The 24,941-nt window shown below is 37.0% G+C and overlaps 1 protein-coding gene across 2 annotated transcripts in view; it reads right to left on the bottom strand.

The window, feature by feature from the left end:
* The window catches only part of LOC131032724 (uncharacterized), a 267,909-nt gene that overhangs the window by 151,558 nt on the left and 91,410 nt on the right, over positions 1-24,941 (bottom strand). The window contains exons 4-7 of one of the 2 annotated variants that reach the window (XM_057963762.2): positions 10,933-10,994; positions 10,745-10,836; positions 10,523-10,646; positions 9,892-9,987 (exon numbers count right to left, since the gene is read on the bottom strand). In XM_057963762.2, coding sequence (XP_057819745.2) covers positions 9,892-9,987; positions 10,523-10,646; positions 10,745-10,836; positions 10,933-10,994 — 374 coding nt within the window. The remainder of the gene's footprint in view (positions 1-9,891; positions 9,988-10,522; positions 10,647-10,744; positions 10,837-10,932; positions 10,995-24,941) is intronic. The other variant, XM_057963763.2, reaches the window with a different exon arrangement.

The raw sequence follows: 24,941 nt of genomic DNA, 5'->3' as shown, positions 1-24,941 counted from the left end.
CCTTGTTTTTGAACGTAAACTTGCCTTGACCTTTGTCTGGATTTTGCATAATGAAGGAAATCGCTCTGGTCCCTTGGAGAGGGACGGGAGCTACAAGGTACCTCGCCCTGGTCCCTTGGAGAGGGACAGGAGCGATTTGGTCAATATAGGTCATTCTCCTTCGTTTTTGCATCTCAAATTATATTCATTTGGCAAAGCATCTTCCTTTGGACCCTTTCAAATTGTTAAGTCATCGAAATCTCGCAAGGACAAGGCGAAACTTGATTTCTAGCTCCGGTCCTTCACTGAGGGACAGGAGCGATTTTCCTCCTGGAGGCATTTCTGTGCTCATGAAAATCTTCAATTTATATTCAATGGAAAGATATCGCCGTTCTCCATCACTTCCAACTCGAAACTTGTCCGGACACTGCAGGGATGATGAGATATTTGAAAATGAGCTCCCGTCCTTCACTGAGGGACAGGAGCGATTTTGCTCCTACAAGCCAAAATAACATGATTTTTCACATTTTAACACTTCACGAGGCGAAAACAAATCAATTCCAATGCCCAGGATCAAAATTCAAAAAAGTCAAAATTTGGCCAAAACATTCAATCGGACAAAAAATTCACATTTGACTGTCAACACTTAGACAAATTTAAGCTCTGCATCAACATTCCAATTGAAAATTAGACCATTTTGGCGAAATCATTGCATTCAAAATTTGCATCCTAGAAAAGGAAGCTCAAAAGCCCTCAAAAACGACTGGATTTTGGCCTGAAAAAGACAAAATTTAAAACCCTAAGGTTTGACCCTAAATCCAGACGACCAACTAACTAACAAAATCCTAAAAACGAAAGCAAAAACGAGCAAAAAACAAGCAAAAAGAGGGGGTCCCCATTTGCGATGGGGCGATGTGTGAAATGGTCACAACAGGCTCCTAGTCTGGACCTGGCTCTGATACAATGTTGAGAAATGAACCAACTAGGGCGCGAACCGAGGACCTTCCATACGCTGTTGGAGTACTCTACCATTGAGCTACTAGCCCCTCTTGGACCAGTCCATCGTCGGTCCGGGTGTGGCTTACTTGCAACACCAACATTAACTAAGTTGGTGAAAAGAAACCATGCAAACATATGGCAAAACACCATGCTTCAATGCTTTATTCATTTGCTTCAACTAGTATTACAACAATTTATGCTCAACTCCTATTCTATTCTATTCTAACTTCTACTCCTAATTTTGTTGTCTACCTCTACTTTCTAACCGTCTACTTTCTAACCCCCCAACAATGATAGAGGCACTGGCCTCTTGTAGATTTCACATTTTGAATAAATGGCCAAGATTCAATCCATTCAATGGCCCAAATTTGCCCTCTAGAAACCCTAACAGCTTTTAGTTAATGGTTTCAACAACCTTCAACCAATTTTCAACTACTTTCTAGCTGTTTTCAATTAATCCCACTAAAAGACAAAAGTTTACGAGGCTCAAGACACTAAAAGACAAACTTGGTAGCTGGGTGAACAACTAACTTTTGGGCCCCTTTTGTATTGCATTGAATTGGGCCCAAAAGTTGTTATTTTACAATAGATTAATTGCCATTACAATAAATTAATATTCCTGTTATCTCCAACTCTTCATTCTCCATTTTTGTGTGTCTCCTGTAGCATTTTTGTGTCTTGTAATTGTTTTCCAGATTTCTGAAAATGACGTCATTTGGCCTTTCTGCCCTGTGGGTAGTGGTCCTCCACCCTCATGCTTTGTCTTGGGCTCTATAGCACGTTCTTCATTGGCACCAATCTGTGATCATACCTTCAATCTTGTGCCCCGGATTTCATCCTATTGCCTTATTGGTGGTATCTATCTCTTTGATCCTTCCATCTCTCGGACTCCTTTGGTATCACCTATCCTATAGATAAGTAATTTCAAGAATCAATCACATTTACATTGGACTCAACCATTCATCACTCTCACCTATTCATTGGAGATTTGCCCCCATGTGACGTAAATGCAACATTTTAACCTTATTGAACATCATTTTGAAATCATGTCTCACAAACTCAGACCTAGGAAGGTCATTTTGGCCTTGGGAAAGTAATCAAAAAATAGGGCCTAGGATCAAACACGGCACAAGGAAGAGCCTCAAGATTAAGGGAAAAAATTAAATCCTAGGATAACTTTTGAGAATAGCAGCTATTCTTAATCTCAATGCAAATACCGAATTTTGTGAATGAAGGGGCAAAACTCGGGCTGAAACTTGGCCTTAAGAAGAATAAGGCTTAATCTGATTTATTGTGCTATCACCGAGTTTGAAGGGTGCTGGGGTAAAACTCAGTACTTGGAAACATTTTTGGATTAAGGGCTTAGTCTTTATTTGTGTCAAACCACCAAATTTTGGAGAGCAATATTGATTTAGCAGAAATTTGAGGATCCTAAAGTCCCTGTTTTGGACCAAATTTGGTCTCTCTTGCATTAGAAAACTCAGACTTTTGACCCAGATTTGCAAGCATTGTCCAAAACTCGAACCTTTGAATGGCAAAATGGATCTTGAGCTGAAACTTGGTCAAAAGTTTGGTGTTAGGAACACCTTTAGGATTACGAGCCTTATTCCAAACTTTAAGGCAAACACCAAACTTGAAATTTCTTGGTCAGAACTTTGGTGCTAGGATAGATTTTTGGAATAGTGCTTGTTCCACTTTAGGGTGCTATTGCCAAACTTGCAAACTGTGATGCTTGTTTATGCTTTTGAATCCCTTTTCAACACTTTGATACTTTCACTAGCTTCATGAGAGGATTAAATCAGACCTGCCTGAGACGTCACATGAAGAAATTTCTGCTTTGAAATGGTGTGACAGCTGCAACCTCCATGTTAGGAAAACATTTAGGAATAACCTTTATTCCTGATCTGAATTAAATCGCTGAATTTCGGATTGGAACTTCAAGTTATGGGGAACTTTCAGTGTTAACCTCGGCATTGGGAAGACTTTTGGGAACAGTGACTATTCCAACTTTAAGTGATATCACTGAACTTGCAGTATAAAGGGTAAAACTTCAGTCTCAAACTCGGTATTAAGACACTTTTTTGGATCAAGTCCTAATCCTACTTATTGTGCTATCACCGAATTTCAAGGGCATGGTTAGAATTTCAGTGCTAGGATAGATTTTAGGAACAAAGCCTTATTTCTGATTTTTGATGCTACCACCGAGTTTTGGAGGAAAACCTCAAGATTTCGTCTCAAGTCCAATTTTGCCCAATGCTTTGAGCTATCATAACTTTTCTCATTGTCCTTCTCTTCATTTACTTAGTTCTTCTCATGCTTAAACTTCACCCTATGCTACGTCCTCCATGCTCCCTTGCCCCTAGGATGCAAGGCAAATTCAGGCCTATGGGCTTGTGTTCACCCTATTCTCCTTATGCTTGGACCTCACCCTGATTCCCCATACACCTCTCTCTCTCTCTCTCTCTCTCTCTCTCTCTCTCTCTCTCTCTCATGCTAGCAAGGCAGGAAGAAGAAGAAAAAGGGGGTCCCTGTCGGAGACGGGGAGTGTGCACAGCACAACATATGGATCAGTATTCATTGCCACGACATCATCGGATTTTGTCTTTTATTTCTATTTGTATCCATTATTGGATTGCTCAGTTGAGTGTTAGCCTTCAAAAGCTAATTATGGTTGCATAGATCTAAGGATTTTATTCAGAAACAGCACCACCATATTTGCATATTCCCAAAGACCAATCAAACACAGCAACATAGCATCATTGCTATCGTCGAATTAGGAGGCGGCTCATAGTATATCTCATATTGCTACATTAGGAAGAGCAGAACTCTCTATATTGCAGATTGGATCATCTTACCATTGCATAATTCCCAACGTTATATCAGAGACAGCAGATATATTAAATCCAATCAATCAAGTTACTATTTGCAGATTATATAATACTTGTATTATCATTTATTGATTATATTTTTCAGAATTGAAATACTGCCATTCTATTAAATATTTATTATCAGCATTCATAAGGATTTTGTTTTTGGATAAGAAGTCTCTTGCAATTGATTTTTGAGTTAACTGTCCTAGATTCTTAAGAACTAACATAAGGGGACATGACAATTGTACTGCTCAAAAGTGGTTGTCTCTCTAAATAAGTAACTCCCTAACTTATTAGTAGTAAAATCATCATAAACATCCCACTCCATAGGCTTGGTTTGGAAGTCATACCCAAAGCCACCAGAGTTATCATCATTGAAATGAGGTAAGGGATCATCAAAAGCTGATTTGAAGACATCATCAGTTTTGCTTTCTCCATGTCCATCATCTGAAAGTACATTGGTGAACTCATCATCAACATCTACTCCACTAGAATCATCAAGGAGGTTATTAGACTTAGAATCATCACCAGATGAATCCGAATTAGGATCCACGGCTGTCGTTTTGTCCTTTCCTTCATGCACAATCTCATCATCAGTAGCTGTATACATGACGAAAGAATTATCCTGAAGCTCTATTACAAATTCCTCTTGCTTCAAGACAATCTCTCCACCATTTTTTCAACATTAGTATCCTCAATATCCAAGAAAGGTTTCAACTTCTTAACACACCAATTAAACACCCTTCCAGCTAATCTCTCTTTAACTGATAGGATTCAATGTTTCCCTTTCTTCCTGTTAACCAATAGGATAGAAAACAGAGACTGACGTGCATCATCCCTCTAATTAATTGCATGTTTACAATAGCATCATCATCATGTTCTTTCCTGAATATAACAAAGAAATGGTGAACCATGTTGTAGATCAAATCATGAAATCCCAAATACAGCATAAGGTTATACAATTTGATTCCTGCAAATATTTTAAGTATGAAAACCCTTCAAGAAAAGCAAGCATTTTTTAAATCATCCAGATCCTGGAAAAGTGGAAACTAACCACAAACAGTTAAATTACCTCTTTCAAGGTTCTTGAGGTGATAAAATTCTCATGATCTTGCTCAAACATGAAGTAACAATCAGTCTTATCTCATCATCTGTAAGTCTTAACCACCTGTGCTGGCTTAAGAAAGTCGCTGAGGAACTAGAACTAATTGCAACAAGTGAGAGGATGACAGCTCTATAATGATCAAACATCCTTCTAATTCTTTCATAGTGTTGAAAACAGCATCCCTTCGCTGAGATTGACAACTGAGTTTACTACCTATTTCAAAGAGTAATTCGGCCAACCATTTTCTATCTTTCAATGCCATGCTTCAATCTGAAAACCAAACCTTGGAGCTACCCAACAGGCTGGTAGGAAATTTTGTGCTCTGATACCACTGTAATGAGGTACCCCTATTCTTGCATTAAAATTTTTACCCTTTCCCTTTTGAGTGATTTTGCCAAACAGTCGATGTAATGCTATGCATAATATGATGTGACTTGCAGGGTATATGTTTCAGATTTGTAATTTTTTTGTACATTAAAAATGCGTACCATGTGAAGAAATCATAAAGAAATACTCAACTGAACCATAAAAGCAACCATTAACAGAAGATAACATTTAATAATCAGATTGCATACAACACTCAGAAATTCAAAGATAATGGCAGTCACTTTCTAAACAGAAACTCTGCTAATGATTTTCTACAGTTTGCTGCTCATCCATATACAAGATTGGAACTGAAATTCGGCTTCAGTTATTTCAGATATTCAGGAGAAATTTCTGTATGATAACAGTGATCAGGAAATATAGTAATAATGCATTTATTCTGTCCACCATTTGGCCTCCTGATTCCAACATCTAGAAGACAAGGTATTGCTGTCCAAAACGTTCCCAGCTTGGCACAAACTGTCCACCTATAAGTTGTCATATTTCTCCAGTTGCAAATGCCTCACTAATCTGAGAATAGCATACTGAAAATGCTTTCCAAATATCTGTATAAACTTGAATAGCTGTAGACTCCACAGCCCTGCTAAGGAACCCTCCAATGTTTCCCTTTCAGGTATGTAATCATCACTTTAGCAGGTCCACATCCTAAGGAACAGGCAACAAGACAAACATCCAATAATACTTGCAAAAATAGTTCATAAATCCATCGCCTAGCTCTTGAGGAAGCACACACCTAACTTAAATCCCTTCTCCTTCACAGCAAGCCCAATATCATGACCAAACTGTACAAAAAGAATCACTGCAACAGCAAACCCAGCGCCTGAACTTACAACACAAGTCTTGCTTCACAAACATTGAAATAACTCCACTCTCCTATGCCCACTCCAATCAAGAATATTTCCCATGCCACAATTTCTCAATAAATTGATTCACAAGAATAGCCCAACAAATAGAAGAGTAACGGCATCCACTTCAAATCTTGCCTGTAGCTTTCCAAAGAAACAATCTAAAACTTTTTCTTTCAAAGACTTCACAAATTTCAAAAATACCTCAACCGTTGGATCCAGTTGCAAAATCTAAATAAATACGCCAAATCATTAGCCAGGGTGGATCTTTCACCACTAAAGCCAATCTTCTTAGAGAGGGTTTTTGTCCTCAAGAAGGCTGAATCAAACCATGTTCAACTCCAAAACCCCAAAGATTTCCACCAAAGAGAAACTAATGAAATTCAAAATACCGAATGAGCTCTCAAACTCCTTATTTATAAGCTTTTAAAGGAACTTTCTAGAAACTCCATTATAAAATCACTTTATTAATTTAAGCAGCCTTGTAACTCTGAAAAGTGATTTATTTTACTTTTTAAAACATTTATGGCACTTAAAGTCACTTTTCAACATCTCATCATTTAAAACTTTACGTTCGCTTTCAAACAAGCTATAACACTGAAGTGCCTGATAAATTATTTTAATTAAAATGACAACCTTGGTGAAATAAATTGAATATAGGTCTAAATACACACAAGTAGTGACAATGGTCAAAATGCATCGAAATTGAAAATCGACTGGGTAGGAGGGATCCCCCGATGATGAAAGATGATAAACAAACCTGACCAGGTGAGTGACTGAAAAGAGACGCTCTCTCCAAGAATCTTGGAGACCAATCCAAAAGATGGAAATGACATCTAAAAGTGTTATACCACTCCACTAAACCATTTGAGCTCACTTGTAACATCAAATTACCCCTCTAATCAAGATGACACAAACCTAGAAAGTCAGCTCCAACAACAAAGCAAGGGAATCCAAGAAAGGGGACATTACACCCACAGTGGAACAAAAGAATGAAAGACCCTGAAGTGCACTAGAAAAAGAAGTGCCACTCTTTATAGAAGACATAAATTTCTTTTAACATAAATTTGTATGGTTGATGTTTCATTAAGGATTAGCAATCAAATCAACACTTCAAACAGTTGGTGTCATTAAATCTGCTTTCAAGTTGTGCAATAGAGAGCAAGCATCTGATTGTGCCTTTTAGAAATATTCAATTGCTAAGATTTTTTAGACATGGATCCAAACTAAAGTTTAATTATTTAATTTATGCCCATTCTTAGGAGAGGAGATTTCTTGAGAGACACTTGGATGATTGGAGAAAAACACAAACAATTATGGCATACAATTCTGTTAACAACTACTGGAATAGTATGAAATTAAGTGAGGCTCCTTTACATGAAAATATTTCCCCACTAAAGAGCACTCAGTTATACTGAGAGGGGCTGATGAATTAGTATAACAACAAACTTTTTCTTTAAAATGCTTTAGTTAATCACAATAACAATACTTTCAAACCTTAACCATCAACAGGAGTAACACAAATGCAAGATCAATTCAAAACAAAAACACATGATTTATGTGGAACTGGAAACCCTTGCGAGAGAAACCCATGGCAAAATATTGCTTATATAAGAAACTTCTTACAATCTTCAAAGGCACCAACCCATAGGAAACACCAATCCCGTAGATGATTCACAGGCACCAACCCACTAAAGACACCAAACTCCACAATTGAGCACCAACTCAACAAGACACACCAATCTCTTTGAAAAAAAGACACCAAGCTCCAAAACAATAAAGTGATAACTGGTTGATCTTCTTCATGAATCAGATCTAATCTTTCTCAACTAATCTGCCCAAAAATGCTTTTTGAAATCTACTTATGATCTTTAATATTTTCTGCTCATAGGTTTGCAATTAATTTGCCCTTAAATTCTGCTCTTATGTCTGCAATAATTTGCCCTTAAATTCTGTTCTTAAATCTGCAATAATTCACCTTCAAAGTCTGCTCATCCATTCACCTTAGATCTGCTTCTAAGGCCTGCTCTAGATCTGCTACGAATATGCATAATATTCAATAAATTCCTGATGAAATAAACTCCAAATGACCTCTCCTCTACTTGCAAAATGCACCCCTCCACCAACAGTCACCTCTCTTCATGCTGGTCGGCCAAGACAGCATTTAATTATTTTTATTTTATTTGCATGATCAAAGTGGACGCCAAAACCAAGAAGTTCAGCCCAAGCAAAAACAATTTTATTTATTTAATTTTCTTCTCAAGAAATGGCTGCCTAAGCTGGAAGAGGTCAGCCCCTTTAGAAATTTGATTTCCAAATATAAGTTGCCCGAAATTGCACACCACAAGGAGAAAGTTCGGCAACATCGTTGGAAACATTATTTTGCCATATTTGAACTCCTCTAAACTCCTCCAACGGGTACTAGGCATGGGTTGGCCCATGTATGAATAAATACTTTTGGTATTTATTCAATTTGAATGCAAATTAGACTACCAAACTGAGCACCAAAACTGATCTGATTCCTGCATAAAACACCACAGAATATCACAGTGATATTGCCTTGGTATGACCTTTGACATCAATGACAATAATTTTCCAACATCCACTCAATCTAAGAGAGATTATACTTACTAAGAAGGAATACGTTTTCTTTCCAGAAGTTATATTCTATGTCTCCACAAAGAGGTTGGATTCTTTCTCTTGGGGCAAACAAAGATGTCAATTTTTCTAGATATCTTACACATAGACTTTCCTTGTGTCCACATTGTCAAATAATTAGCTGATAGGCTTCCCTATGGACTCTCAAGCCCAGGAATTTATCAGTCCCGCAAAATGGTCAGACGTATCTGAAAAAAGAATCTGAGGAAAAAAAGTTTAAGACTTTGAGAGTAAAAGAATCTTTTACTTTGTCACTTTTACATGCAATAGATATCTCATATTTAATATTTCTTAAATACAAGAAATATCTCATGCATTTATTCTTTCTAACATATCATAAATGTTTTATGACATTTTGGATGGCATATTCCTTTTGCTTGCAGATACTGTTGCTAACTGTTACACCATAATGTGACTCTATGAATATAATATGTGAAGGGAGTTGATTTAAACAATCCCAATGATAATTAAAATTAAAAATAAATGAAGATATTTAAAAATCACTATATCAGTTGCCCCTTTTGTCAATTGCTGTTATGGCATTTTGTGTAATAACCATTTGACTAGTGCATCCATCCTAGCCCAAATATGTCAGTCCCATGAAACGGTCAAATGCTGGCAAAAGAGTTGGAAAAAAGCACAATTTACTGGCACATATATTTAGCTGAGGAATAAATTTTCGATACAGTTTTGCCAATTTAATGTCATTTTGGGTTTAAACAACAGGATTTTGCACACGCATGAGGAACGACAGAAAGACACAAACACATATTCCAAACCAGCAATAATTATAGCCACTGCATTAAAGGCCTCCATAAATAAGATAGATGTTACAGTTGACTCTAAAAGAAGTGTTTACTTCAAAGATTTCAACAATAAAATACATTAAAGCTAATAAATTACATGCATCAAATTTACTTTCTTAATTATTCAAAATGGATCTCTCTATCTGCAAACTCATTGCACCTATTAATGATGCAAGTGTTAGTTATCATCTTTTTAAGCAATGTAAAATGCGATTCTCAAAAAGTCATTAGAAGGAACTGCTTACAATGTCTGATTGGACAATTGCATTATCCAGCTGACTGCTTTCTTTTGCTGAGCGCTGCAATGATGGATTGTCTTTCAGCATATCCTGCATCAAACACTAAAAAGCATATCATTGTCATCCCTACATGAATGCAGGTTTAACACTCTTGATGGTAATAATGATTATAAAAGTAATTTATGCAGTCAAGGAAATAAAATTCATTTCCTAAGAGAAAATGCAACTAAAGAGATCCTTGGTAGGTAGAATATTTTGGAAAATGGAAAAAAATATCAAATATACAAAACACGTGAAGCAGAGCATGATATGTAATAGCCTACTAGTTGAGGAGAAAAATGAGGAGAGTTATTATAGTTAAAGACAACAAATAAAGATAACAAGTATAATCAAAGTAAACGCTAACTTTCTTTTCTGTATCCAAATTAGATCCGCATGTTCTTCTGCATCCTTACACTAAAATGAGATTTTCTTTTCTAATTTCATTTTGGGCAAAGTCAAACATAGGTTATAAACTATATAAAAATAATATCCCATGTAATTTAACCTCCACAAAAATGAAAATATACAACTTGCATATCAAACTCTGCGTGTAATGAAATCTATATATTTTATGACAAACTATTAAAAAACCTACCTCAACAATATTTCGTAAAGAATGGTTACGGCCCACAGAATAAATATCTGATCGGCATTGAGGACAAATGCATTTTATTCCCTTTTCTCCAGATCGTTTATACCATTCAGAAAAGCATGAATTACTGGAAGTGATTTCAATATTTAGTCACTGAATAAGATACAAACACAAGAGACCATTATATTAAAATGCCAAACAGCATATGTCTCAGATAATAATTACCAGAAATTATGCAGGCAGGGTGTGATAGATACAACATCACACCATATGTTCAAGCAAATACTGCACTTCAAGTTGTCGACAAGCAATGATACCTAACAACACGGAATAACATGCAATGTTATAATGATATTAATGTAGTTGATACCATCCAAAACTTGATATGCATATCATTAGTCATACAAGTGTACCTTTTCACTTAATTTTCCATGTTGATCTCCACAAATTAAATTAAAATGGTAAATAGGATGGCCTGTAAAAAGTCCGAGACAAAAATTTCGTTTACATCAGTTGCCATTTATGACATGTATAAAAATTTAGGCTGTAACTTATTTTTCTAAATGCTATCCTAATATGAGTATGCTGACTGACTACAAATTGAGCAGTGAATTTTCAAATAACAGATTAGCCAGCTCACCATTTATACATAATAGAGATTCACACAAAATTTCTTCTCAAATGATTATGGATGGCCTTTAAACTTAAAGTGATGGACTCTTTTCATTCCTAACGTAGCAGGAAGCAATTTCCACTGTCTACTTTGCATACAAACCCATAATGATGGAGAAGTTATCCAAGGATGAAAGTAAGCATGTATGAGAATCAACTTCAATAATTTGTCATGAAGCATAAACTATTCTATGGATCTGCTGGTTCAGTCTTTACTTACAATCTTTGATAAGATGACATTTTTGCGCTTCACATATGGTCTGTCAAGATAACTAAAATGCCATTAACAATTTCATTTCATATGAAAAAAAATTCAAAATTGTAATTCTGATGCAGCAGCATAAGGGGCTCAGGTATCAGGTAATCCTCCACACCAAAATGTCATCCAATCATTTCCACTTTTCTTCCTAATTTTGTTGCATGTTTGCAGGACCTCTTTGACTTCTTAGATTCTCCTAGCTATGTGTGGCCTCTTTGCTGGACATGGGTAAAATGGACATTTAAATTCATGACTAGGCACTACTGCAACCCATCCCCTTCCTGGTGCTCACATTATCGGGCTGAAGCTATAAATTTTCTATGATTATACCCAAATGGCATGTCTACATAGCAGAAGGTACCCCATGGTGTAGTAAAGGCAGTCTTATACTGATCTTCCAGATTAATAAGGATTTGATCATAACCCAAGAAGCCATCCATAAAGGACAGTAAGGCATGGCCTGCAATCAAACCAACAATCATATCGATATTTGGGAGCGGAAAATCATCTTTAAGGGAAGCATTATTAAGATCGTGAAAATCAACACAAACACGAACACAGTCATCAGGTTTACTAACAGCAACAATATTCAAAATCCAAGGTGAATAGTCAATAGGACGGATAAAACCAGCTTTAAAAAGTTTTTCTATCTCAATTTTGACTAACAGAACAACCCTAGGATTCATCTTATGAATATTTTGTTTAACAGGCTTGGCATCGGGAAGTAAGACAATATTATGAACCACTATAGATTCATCAATACCAGGCATATGTAATGTCCCCTATTTATAGGCTGTCAATTCCCAAAGGGAAACATACATTACTACCTACCATGTTACAGTAATAACGAATTAATGACTAGGGTTGCTCATAGCACAGTTAGGCATTGTCCTTATTCAAGCCTAATCTTAATCCCCTTCTAATTTCTAATCCTAGATAGGAGACTTGCTTGTCTAGGGCGCAATGATACCATCTCTCTAATGCAGTCCAGATTTCCAGAACCTCAGTCCATTCACCCTTGGGGTCCACAGCTCAGATTTCAGGATCATGAGTTCTTTCACCCTTGGGGCTCATCTATCATCTTCAAAGCATCCTTGTTTCAATGAGGTAATCATCTTTATGATTAATTGTGCTTGTACTCATCACATCGCTTGGGGTTTAATCACTTTAAGTTTACCCCCCTAGTTCCATTTTCATCATTGTACTGTTTTAGTTTTTAGTTATTTCTCAGATCCCAAGGTTTGTTCTTTCTACCATAGAACTTCTCAAATTTTCTACTGTAATGGAATGTAATACATTGGCATACTTTAGGCATATGCAGTCACTGTGTTGATAAAAATCATTTTTTCTATCATTCATTCATTCTTTATTTCTTTATTTCCTTCTATGTGATGAACAAACAGACACAAGTAAAGATCATTATGACACACATACAAATCCCCTTTATTTTGATGACAGTACTCAATATCATCAGCAATCTTGAGTTTTAACCTTTTACCAGGTAATCATAACTAGGTTAATTACTAGAATTATACCCAACTGTGCTTATATCTTTCTAATGTTTAAACCATAGTAGCAAAAATCGTTGGGGAAAAAATCGGCAAACCAAAAGTATAAGATTTTTTTAAATCAGATTTAAAAAACAAACAGAAAAAAATTGTAGAGAAAGAGAAAAAAACTATTTTTTAAAAAAACTCAAGGGCATTTCCATAGCATAGAGACATTAAGAGCAAATAAAATAAAGTTTAACCATGAATTGTAGAGAATATTTTTTGTTGTTTATTATATAGGCAAATATTCAGTTGACTTTTTAAGAGAGCAGTCACCAAATACACCAAATATTTGTCTAAGTCTGAGATCAAATATTAGCTAAGTTTATGAAGTAACTAAGATCAAAAGTTAAGAGACAAATAGTAAAAGTGGAAGCCACTTTGAAGTGATCCAAGAATTTCATTGTGATTGAGGCAAGGAAATTTGTAGGGTTAAATCAATATTTTAGAAAGCTTGTCAAATCATATTCCACAACTGCAATGCTTTATATCATAGCAACAAAAATCTTTTGGGGAAAAATTCGGCAAATCAAAAGTATAAGATTTTTTGAAAAAAAGGTAAAATTTTGGATTTTAAAAACTCGTAAAAAATTGTAGAAAATAGACACAAACTACTTTTTTTAAAACTTAAGGGCATTTCCATAGCATAGAGATATAGAGAGTAAATAAAATAAAGTTTACCCCATGAATTGTAGAAAATAGATTTTTGTTGTTTATATTCATATTGCTGATTACATAGGTAAATATTCATTTAATTTTTAATATTTTTACAAGGACAATCACCAAATACACCAAATAGTTGTCTAAGTCTGAGATCAAAGATTAGCTATGTCTACAAAGTAGCTGAGATCAAGATTATCAGACAGAGATCCAGCTATTGTTAGGAATTTAGTAAAAGTAGAAATCATTTTGAACTGATCCAAGACTTTCATTGTGATTGAGGCAAGGAGTTTTCTAGGGGTAGTTCAATATTTGAGAAAGCTTATCAAATCACATTCCACAGTTGCAATGCTTTATATTCTCTGATGGCAATTGGTAAGTCTTTTATATGAGGTAGAATTCAACAAAAGACATTTGTTTAGCTGAAGTAAAAGATTAGCAAGCCACTGGTTTTGGCAATACCTAGCTTGCAACTACTATTTTAGGTAGAGACAAATTTTAATGATTGTGTGTTGGAGGCTCTTTTATTACAACTATGTAAGCTTGTTTGTTCTCATACATATTTATTTTGTGGAGCACTTTGGATATATTGCACACATAATGAATTGTATGTCTTTGTTTGAGCAAAAATTAACTATATCAACTATAAATTAAAAATCATATATCTATATCTATATATATTATATATGTTTTCAGGAGTTTAGTGTTGTGGTAGAAACACTCCATTGGTGAGGCAACCACCAAGATTCAAACCCCTGCTGGGCCATTGAGCTCACAGGCTTTCTTCCTTTGTTGGGTCATTGAGGTCATGGGTTTGAACAAGTGTGGGGAATGATGAATCCCCCAAAAATGGAAAAAATAACAAACTTTTTCAACATTGATTCCACATTGACTTTGATTCCGTCTTGGATCAACCCTAATTCTAAGCAATTCAGTAATTTCAGGAGTTTTTCTAGGGTTTTACAAGTTTTTACAGTGATTTTTTTCACTTTTTTGAAATTTTTGGGGGTTTTAACATGATTTAAATGCAAAACATCATTGAAAATTGGATCAACAATTTGTTCAAATTATGTAGCAACAGTCAAATGATTCTAGCCGTTCAAATGTTTAATTGGCATAAACGGCCTTAGACATTTGTATGAGTATTCCTTATTTCTATCCTTGATCATACTTAACTGGAGATGATAATATTATATGATGACCGATTTAATCATCGATATGACAATCAGTTTATACATACCATCAATCCTATGTATAATCAGTAATAGTTTTATATTACTGATTATACATAATATCCATTGTAGTTGTATATCGATTTGTATGTGCAATGATTAAATACTGTTATCATAATCTAATTATCCAATTGCATATTGTTTGGTTTTTACGTTGATTATTATTATCAATGCTTATCAATAAACATGGCTCCACATACGAGTCACGACTTTGTGTGGAACCATGTCGGTTCCACATAGAGTCGTGACCACCGTGCATATATATAATATCGACTATCACATTCGGTCGATATGATGAAAACAGTGAACAATATACATAGTGTGCAGTCGACATACAAAGGTCGATATTAATATCTGTGTGAAGACAATATTGTTGAGCGATCTGCATTACAATAAGTTTCTGATACTGTTGAAGGATATCGTGTGATCTGCAGTTACTTAATCAACATAATTCGAACTGTGGATAGTTCGATTTACAGTGTAACCAGCTTTACAAGAATTCTAATATATATACTACTGAGTATAATTCAACGTTACTTGCAATCTGAAAATTATCAAGACATCAGTGATCTATATATTCTGCAAATTGAATTATATAGGAATTTGTAGTATTAGAATAAAACTAAGTGACAATACTTTTTTTTTTTTTTAAATACCATATATATAAATCTAATCCAACTTTAACACGATTGATCAGCAATTTTTCCATGAATCAGGATTTTTTCGGGGAATAAATCGGCTTGCTCTAGGATTCAAGATTAATCGAGTACAATCGCGATTTTTTGCAGATTATTGCTTCTATGGACTTTAAACCAAAGAAGCAAACATCGGGAAAAAATCGCGATGAGTCGTGATTAATCGGCGATCACAAAAAATCGCAAAAAATCACAAAAAATCGCAAAAAATCGGTCAACGGTTTTTTCAGGTTTTTCAATGTTTTTTTTTCCGATAAATGCAAAAAATTTGCAGGAATAATCTGGAAAAAATCGCAAATAGGGAAACCAGCCGCGAAACCCTAAAATGTTATAGAAGGGTGCCAGAATGTGTAAAACAATTCCGGTGACATGGGGTTGCAGGTACATTTTTATCCGGGTCTGCAGAATTTGTCACGGTCCCTCAATCCATCACAGTCACTCAAAATCTACTGACAAATGCACAAGGAAGTGGGGAAGGCATACGGCTAAAAGAAAATTTAATTTATTTCCAATGAAAATTATAGTTTCCCTAAAAGTCCACTTTAGATTTTAATTAAATCCATGAAAATTATAGTTTAGAATCTTTAGATTTATAAACATATTAAATTAAATCACTGAGAATTATAGTTTCCCATTGTTATCTAGTGATTAATTTTTTGGTTAATATTTATAATTTTATTATGTAATATACTTACCACGATTTTAATATTAAAATAATATAAATTTTATAATATTTTTTAAATAGTTAAATACAATTATTCAAATTAAAAATTAAAATTAAAAAAATATAATATAGAAAACTATTAATAATAAATAATATTTAAATATTTCTATATTTAAGTTTGAATATAAAATTAAAATAAAATATATTATAATTTAACGTGATTTTAATATTAAATTGGATATAAATTTCAATACTTTTAAGATAGTTAAATAAAGTCACCCATACATTTAAATTAAAAGAAATAAAATATAATATAATTAACTATTAACAATAAATTCACTACTAACTATAAATTCACCTATAGCTGACTCTCTTCTGGGGGATCGAGATCTGGAAGATGGTGAAATCAATGAGGTTATCCCCCAGAAAGAGCAGCTCGGCCTGAAAAATTTGTCATCATCTAGCTCTCTCATTCCACCAGAGAGGCTGAGTCCCTTGGGGTCTCCCCCTTTAATGGAACAAATTGCCTCTGAGCAATCAGCAGAGCTAGATAGGCTTTCCCTGGATCCAGGATTGGCATCCTTACAGGGTCAACCAATCTCTCTAGTCTCAAGTATGGAGGGCTTTGAGGAGGCAGAGGTTTGCCCTCCATCTCTGAAGGTTGTTTCTAATCCAATTGTAGAATCTGAGAATGATCGAGTGGCTAGGGAAGTTAAAATCATTGCCAATTTTGTAGGGGAAGTAGTAAATGACCTCATGGACCTATTGGTTGATGAAATATGTGATGATGAGGAGTTGGAAAGACAAAGGGATTTCTTGGTCAAAAATCTTGTGGATGTTACTAGAGTCGACTTAGAGACAGATGAACTCTTTGTAGCATTAGATAACTTAGAAAATGATAACCCAAATATTCTAGGCATTCTCAGCTCTGATAGAAGCAAAGACTCTCCTGACTGTGCTAAACACAGTAAGAGAAGAGGTAGGAGATCCCTTGCTGAACTAAGATCAAAGGATGGAGAAGCCAAGGGTCAGTCTAAAATATCTACTCTTTTTAATGCAGGGGAGGGGAAGTTCCTCCCCACAGAGCCATGAAAATCATAACTTGGAATGTTAGGGGTCTGAATGCCCCTAACAAACAGCGCATCTTAAAGCGTTGCATCTCTGATTCTAAACCAGATATAATGTTAATCCAAGAAACCAAAATGAACTCCTCTAATATAGCCCTTTTTGAGAAAAAACTAGGCGTTAGACAGCTAAAGCCTCCCCTGCTACAAGGGCCTCGGGGGGCTTAGCCATCATCTGGGACTCTAGATTCATCTCGTTTACACCTTTAGAGATTAAGCAAAATTGGATGGGAGGAGAAGTAGTAAGTTATAAAAATAACCTAAGATTCAAATTGATTAACGTTTACGGTCCTATCCAAAATAGGGATAAGGCTAGGGTGTGGGTGGAACTGGAGTCTTTCCTCAGAAGTTTCCCAAATGATGTATGCATCATTGGGGGAGATTTCAATGCTATCACTAAGGTAGCAGACAAAAGAGGAGGTAGCAACAAACTTCCTCCAGCGGCTGTAGATTTCAATCATTGGATCAATAGGAACTCCCTGTTGGAAATCCAGACGGCAGATAATGCCTTCACCTAGAACAACAGAAGGCTTGGTTTCTGTAACATTGCTGAGAAACTAGATAGGTTCTTTATCCATGGAGGGCTCTCGGAGCTTAACTTTACCCTGAATGCAGAACCCCTCTCTTTAGCAGGATCTGACCATTTCCCACTCCAACTAATCATATTATCTAACCACTCCCCTAAAAAATATCCCTTCAAATTTGAGAGCATGTGGTTCAGAGATGATAACTTTTTAAACTTAATTGAGAACTGGTGGAGAAGCTTTGTTTTCTCTGGTTCGAAGATGTTTATTATCACAAGCAAGTTAAAGCTTATCAAAAGGAAGCTCTTAGAATGGAACAGGACTAATTTTGGAAATATTTTCAATAAAAAACTCCTAATAGAAAATGATCTTAAGAATGTTAACATTGAGGTTCTTGAGAAGGGGATGGATGAACATCTCTTCCTCAAAGAAAAGGCTCTACTCTCTGAGTATGAAAAGACACTCTCAAATGAAGAGATCTTTTGGAAACAAAAATCGAGGGAGACTTGGTTGAGTGATGGGGACCGAAATACTAAGTTTTTCCACAATAGTACTAAGCAGAGGCGATGGGTCAATCGAATTTCTAAAATTAAGAATTGCCAGGGTTCCATCCTGTCTGAACCGGATGATGTTGCCTCCGAGGCAGCAAGGTTTTTTGATAAAATCTTAAACAATATTGAAGGCTCCAACCTCAAAGGCCAACTCAATATTATCAAGAATCTTCCAAAACTCATTAACGATGACCACAACAAAATCCTGTCAAAGAAATTCTCTGAGGAGGTGGTTAAATCTATCCTTATGAAGATGAATCCCGACAAGGCCCCGGGTCCGGATGGCTTCCCCACTAGCTTTTTCCAAAAATGTTGGGGTTTTATGGGGACAGAGATCACGGACGCCTTAGAAGGTATTAGGAACTCTGGTAAGATTCTCAAAGAAATCAACAATACCTTCTTAGCTCTCATTCCCAAAAAAGAGAATCCTGAAAGCTTTAATGACTTCAGACCAATAGCCCTTTGCAACACTCTGTACAAACTCTTAATGAAAACTCTAGCAGCTAGACTCCAGAATCTTCTCCCCATTATCATTAGTGAAGAACAAACCGGCTTCATAGCAGATAGATCAATCTAAGATGGGGTTATTATAGCCCAAGAGGCCATTCATTCAGTCCAGCTCAATAGGGCACCAAGTATGCTAGTCAAATTAGACATAAGCAAAGCTTACGACAAAGTTGACTAGCGCTTCCTATGCAAATGCTTGGAGGCCTTTTGATTTACCAAATCCTAGATCAACCTAATCTTTGAATGTATATCCACCCCCAAATTCTTGGTCTTGGTTAATGGTTCCCCGGAAGGTTTCTTCAGCAGCTCAAGAGGGCTCAAGCAAGGAGATCCTATGTCTCCCTTCCTCTTCATCATCATGGCTGAAGTCCTAGGTAGATCCATCTCTAAGGCCAAAGAGGAAGGTGGGATCCAAGGAATCCCCATTACCAGCGGCCTCCCTCCCTTTACGCACCAGCAATTTGTCGATGACACGACGCTTTTTGGGCAGGGAAGTGTAAAGGAAGCGAGAGCCTTCAAAGGCATCCTTAATTCCTATATGCTAGCCTCGGGTCAAGAGGTGAATCTGGCCAAGTCTGCAGTTTTTATGTTCAACATAGACCCCTCCCTAGGAAAAGTGATCAGCAATGTCCTGGAGATTAGTGAAGGAACTCTTCCTTGCAAATACCTAGGCATTCCCCTTGACAAGGGTAGAAGACCCTCAAAATTATGGGACAACTTGGTGGATAAAATCAAGTCCAGGATTAACACTTGGAAAGGAAAATGGCTCTCATCTAAAGGTAGAGCAACCTTGGTTAGATCAGTCTTGTCAGCTATGCCCATTTACCAGCTCTCCTGTCAACATTTATCTTCTTCTAAACTTGCAGAGCTCAATAAGCATCTCAGGACTTTCTTTTGGCAAGGTGCTAATGACAATCGTAAAATATCACTCATATCCTGGGACAAGATATGCAAACCTAAAGAAGAAGGAGGAGTTGGCATTAAAAACCTTCGCGATTAGGGCAAAGCCTTGGGTGCCAAGTTGGTCTGGAGGATGTTCAGAACCCCCCACCTCAAATGGGCTCGCTTACCACAAATACTTTAATGGAGGGAATCCTATCCAAATCTTCAGAGAAACCAACCCTCCCAGAGGGTCCTACCTATGGAATTTTATGTTAGACTGCAGGAGGATTATCTCTGACAGACTTACTTGGAACCTAGGGTCCGGGGATAAAGCTCTTTTATGGTCGGATTCTTGGGGTGGATATAAGGCTATTGATAATATCCATGACTTTGGTTCTACTCATATCCTTCTTGAATCACACAGAGGACCCCTGTTAAACAACTATATCTCCCCTTCTGAAGGGGCCGGTTGGCAGTGGATCGAGAAGGAATATGAGGATATCCCGATAAGGGATAAACAAAAACTTATGGCAATTCTCAAATCAAGGAACATTGCCTTAGGTCATAATGAGGACAAGCTCGTCTGGGATGGCTCCCTAAGAGGAGAATACAACTCCAAGGATGGGTACTCTCTCATCTCCAAATCGTTTATAAGACCTATGACTGAGCTTCCCTTGAAACTTTGCTGGGATAAATATTGTCTGCCTAAGGCAGGTATCTTCTCCTGGCTTGCGGTTCAGAACAAGCTCTTAACTGAGGACAAATTTAGAAGAATGGGGTATGAGGGCCCTAGCAGATGTCCTCTTTGCGAGGCAGATGAGGAAGACACTAATCATATCCTCCTTAACTGCCCCTTTGCTCACAAATGTTGGATCTGGTTCACCAACAAACTTGAATGGTCTGAAGCCTTCCCCCACACCATCTTTGGAATGCTCAAGGCATGGCCCCTCCTCAGGCATGGCTGTCTCTTTGAAGGTTTATGGACAGCTCTTCCCTCTTCCATAATGTGGGAACTATGGAAGGAGAGAAATAGACGTCTCTTTAAGAATGAAAAGCTAGAGGCGCCCAGAATCATTAACAGGATAGATTCAGCTATCACTGAGCTCATGAACAGCCGACTGTCATCAGGCACATTGAAGAATGCCTCTATCACTTATTGGGATAAAAAAATGAAAAAACGTTGGGAAGGCTTAACCTTTCCTCCCTATGTAGGTGTTGGTCCTATTGCAAGTCTCCAATCAAGGGATGCATGCAGATGGCAGCCCCCAGGCGAAGGTTGGATGAAGCTAAACTTTGATGGGGCATCCCGTGGCAACCCAAGGCAAGCAGGGATAGGATGTGTTGTTCATAATTGGGAAGGCAAGGAACTAGCAACCCTTGCCTCTGCGGTTGGCATCAACACCAACAATTGGGCAGAACTTATGGCCCTGGTTGAGGGTCTGCATTTATGCAGGAAACTAGGAGTTAAGAACTTGGAAATTGAAGGAGATTCGGCTATAATTGTCAATGCTCTAAGGAAAGGTAGCATGCCTAATTGGAGACTAAATACTTTGCTGTCAAAAGCTCTTGACCTATGCAGAGATTTTGATAGGTTCACAATCAATCATATTTATAGGGAGGGCAGTAAAAGAGCGGATGAGTTGGCCAATTTGGGAGCCGATGGCATCAATCTCCTGTCTGTGCCACCTTAAGGCATCAATCTTTTGTTTTCGTGTCCTAAGTTGTCGTTAGCATGTTCCTCCTTTCATCCTCTTATGTTTCTCTTGCCCAAACTCTGTTTTAACCCCCTTATTTATTCCTCTTCCTGCCCCCTGTATTTTCGTATAGATACTCAGACAAACATTCAGTTTAAATATTGGCTTCTCAACATAAGTCGTTAACTAACACTTTTGTTTCGAATATCACTTCGATCACGTATTTCCTTCATTCATCGATATACTATTTTCGATCGCTAGGGCTGTCTCCTCACCGCTTCCTATCTGATATCCATCGGGCTTTATGTCGATGAAACCTTGGGCTTCGGTGACCTTTATTTTTCCATCGAAATACTTCTTCCATCGATATCAATGCCCCTCGATGAATGGATCTATTGTCTCACCGAATACTTCTTCCACCAATAAAGTTGTATCGACGAAACAACGCATATCGAAGACATGCCTTTTAGCCTCCTCGAAACCTATTTCCTTATCGATATCTTTTATCGATGAAACTACCTTTTTTCTAATCGACCTTATTCTTTTTATGTGAACGTTTCTTTCGGTGACCCTTTGCACCGATGGTATTATCTCCTTGAATACCTTTTCCCGTCGATGAAAACCATCTCCACCTTCCTCGATATCTTTTATCGATGGAATTACTATCTCCGATGAGTCCTTTCTGAAGTTTATCAACGTTTCCTTTCTTTCGATACCCTTTTATATCGATGAGACATCGTTGGGTCTCATGTCGAAGAAACCTTGGGCTTCGGTATTTCCTTTATCCTTCCATCGAAACACTTTTTCTATCGACATCACTACTTTCCTTCAATGAATGGGTCTATTGTTTCATCGAGGCCACCTTTCTTTTAATGATTTGCTTCACTATCATCTTTCATCGATGAGCTCATTAGTAATCTTCCTCGATAAAGTTGCATTGGTTAAACCACACACATAGGTAACATGCTTTTTAGCTTCCTCAAAACTCATATTCTTATCGATATCTTTTATCGATGTAGCCTCCTTTTGTTTGATCGTGATCATTCTTTCGATAAGAACTCTTCTTTCGGTAAGTTTCCTTCATTGCACCGATGGTATTATTTCCTCGGTAGCCTTTTCCCGTCGATGAAAACCGTCTTTGCTTTCTTCAATATCCTCTTTTGTTGGAATCAATGCTTTCGATGAGTCCCTCTTAGGTTCATCGGTGTTCCCTTTCCTTCGCTACCCTCTTTATATCGATGAAACTCTCTTATGTTTCATCGACCTTTTATCTTTCGATGAAAATGCCGCTGTCGGCCAATAACTTTAGTATCTCTTCGACACCCTCCTTTCTCGAACAGTCCTATCGATGAAACCTTCCCTAGTTTCTTTGATTTCATCATTTCGGTAGAACTATCTTCTTCGTTGTACTCATTGCATATAGTAGTACTCATTGCATATCCTACTAATTCCGAAGTTTCTTCGTTAGCCCGGCTTCATCGATGGAACCTCCTTTGGTTTCATCGATATACCTTCTATCGATGAAAACAACGCTTTCGATAAGTCCCTTTTGAAGTTCATCGAGGCCCAAGTCTATTCGATAAATCATCTTATCGGTGAAACATCGATAGGTTTCTTCGATTCCTTTTTTTTGATGAGACATCGTTGGATCTTATGTCGAAGAAACCTTGGGCTTCGGTAACTTCCTTTATCCTTCCATCGAAACACTTTTTCTATCGACATCACTACACTCCTTCGATGAATGGGCCTATTGTTTCATCGAGGCCATCTGTCTTTTGTTGATTTGCTTCCACTATCATCTTTCATCGATGAGCTCATTAGTAATCTTCCTCGATAAAGTTGCATCGGTAAAACCACACTCATCGGTAACGTACCTTTTAGCCTCCTCAAAACTCATTATTATCAATATCTTTTTGTTTGATCGTACTTTCGATAAGAACGCTTCTTTCGGTAAGTTTCCTTCATGTTGCGCCGATGGCATTATTTCCTCGGAAGCCTTTTCCCATCGATGAAAACCATCTCTGCTTTCTTCGATATCCTCTTTCGGTGGAATCTATACCTTGTAGCCTCCTCGAAACTCATATTATTATCGATATCTTTTTGTTTGATCGTACTTTCGATAAGAACGCTTCTTTCGGTAAGTTTCCTTCATGTTGCGCCGATGGCATTATTTCCTCGGAAGCCTTTTCCCGTCGATGAAAACCGTCTTTGCTTTCTTCAATACCCTCTTTCGGTGGAATCTATGCTTTCGATGAGCCCCTCTTAGGTTCATCGGTGTCCCCTTTCCCTCGATACCCTTTTTATATCGATGAAACTCTCTTATGTTTTATTGACCTTTTATCTTTCAATGAAACTGTCTCTGTTGGCCAATAACTTTAGTATATCTTCGACACCCTTCTTCTCTCGAACTGTCCTATCAATGAAACCTTCCCCAGTTTCTTCGATCTCATCTTTTCGAAAGATCTATCTCCTTCGGTGATTTCATTACATGTCCTACCGATACTGCAGTTTCTTCGGTAGCCTTGCTTCATCGACGGAATCTCCTTTGGTTTCTTCAATAAGCTTCTATCGATGAAAAATAACGCTTGCGATAAGCCCCTTTTGAAGTTAATCGACGCCCAAGTCTATCCGATAAATCATCTTATCGATGAAACATCGATAGGTTTCTTCGATTCAACAGGTGCACCATTTCGGTAAAATAAAAGCCCTCATTTTCTGCATGTGTTGGCCTATAGGAACCCCTAATTGCCCTGCCATATACTCATTTGATACTTGTTGTTGAGCTTCTATAATTGAATGGTTATCTGACAATCCATAGACTGTGAGTAATATGTGGTTCTGCCATAAAACTCATCTACCTCTATTACCCTCAGCTGGACTTAGGCAAGACAGAAGTCCCATTTACCCCCTTTTGTTATTGTACCCTGGATATCATCCATTTTCAGGGATAGCATCCGGGTACATAAACAAAAGGTGGTAAACAGGTGATTCATAACTATGGATGATCACTCCTCAAAATGGAAATTATCTAGAAACTTTGTTTATGATTATGCCATATTGATGACTTTATAATTTCAGATATATGAGGTTAAGAATTTAGAAACATCAGAGAAGGATGTCAAATCACGTTGGAATACTACATGTGACTAACAATCTGGGCAAGTGTTTTGAAAACTAACCATGCAGGAGGGCAAGGCCATCTTGAACAAATGACAGGATGAAAGCTGCTAAAATGACAAAAGACTACATGCAATCAAGGCTCAAACTCTTAAACAAAGCACAAGGAGAACAGTGACATTTGAAAAATAGTAATATGGGCCTGTAAAGGAAACAAAATATCTTCCCACTTGCTCACCCTAGCCCAGGGTGTTATTGTATTATTCTGAATCTATGCTTATTGTAATTAGA

The sequence above is a fragment of the Cryptomeria japonica genome, chromosome 5, assembly GCF_030272615.1.
Source record: "Cryptomeria japonica chromosome 5, Sugi_1.0, whole genome shotgun sequence".
Taxonomy (NCBI): domain Eukaryota; kingdom Viridiplantae; phylum Streptophyta; class Pinopsida; order Cupressales; family Cupressaceae; genus Cryptomeria; species Cryptomeria japonica.
Note: the sequence above shows the minus strand (reverse complement) of the source record. Positions and strands in the feature narration are given on the sequence as shown.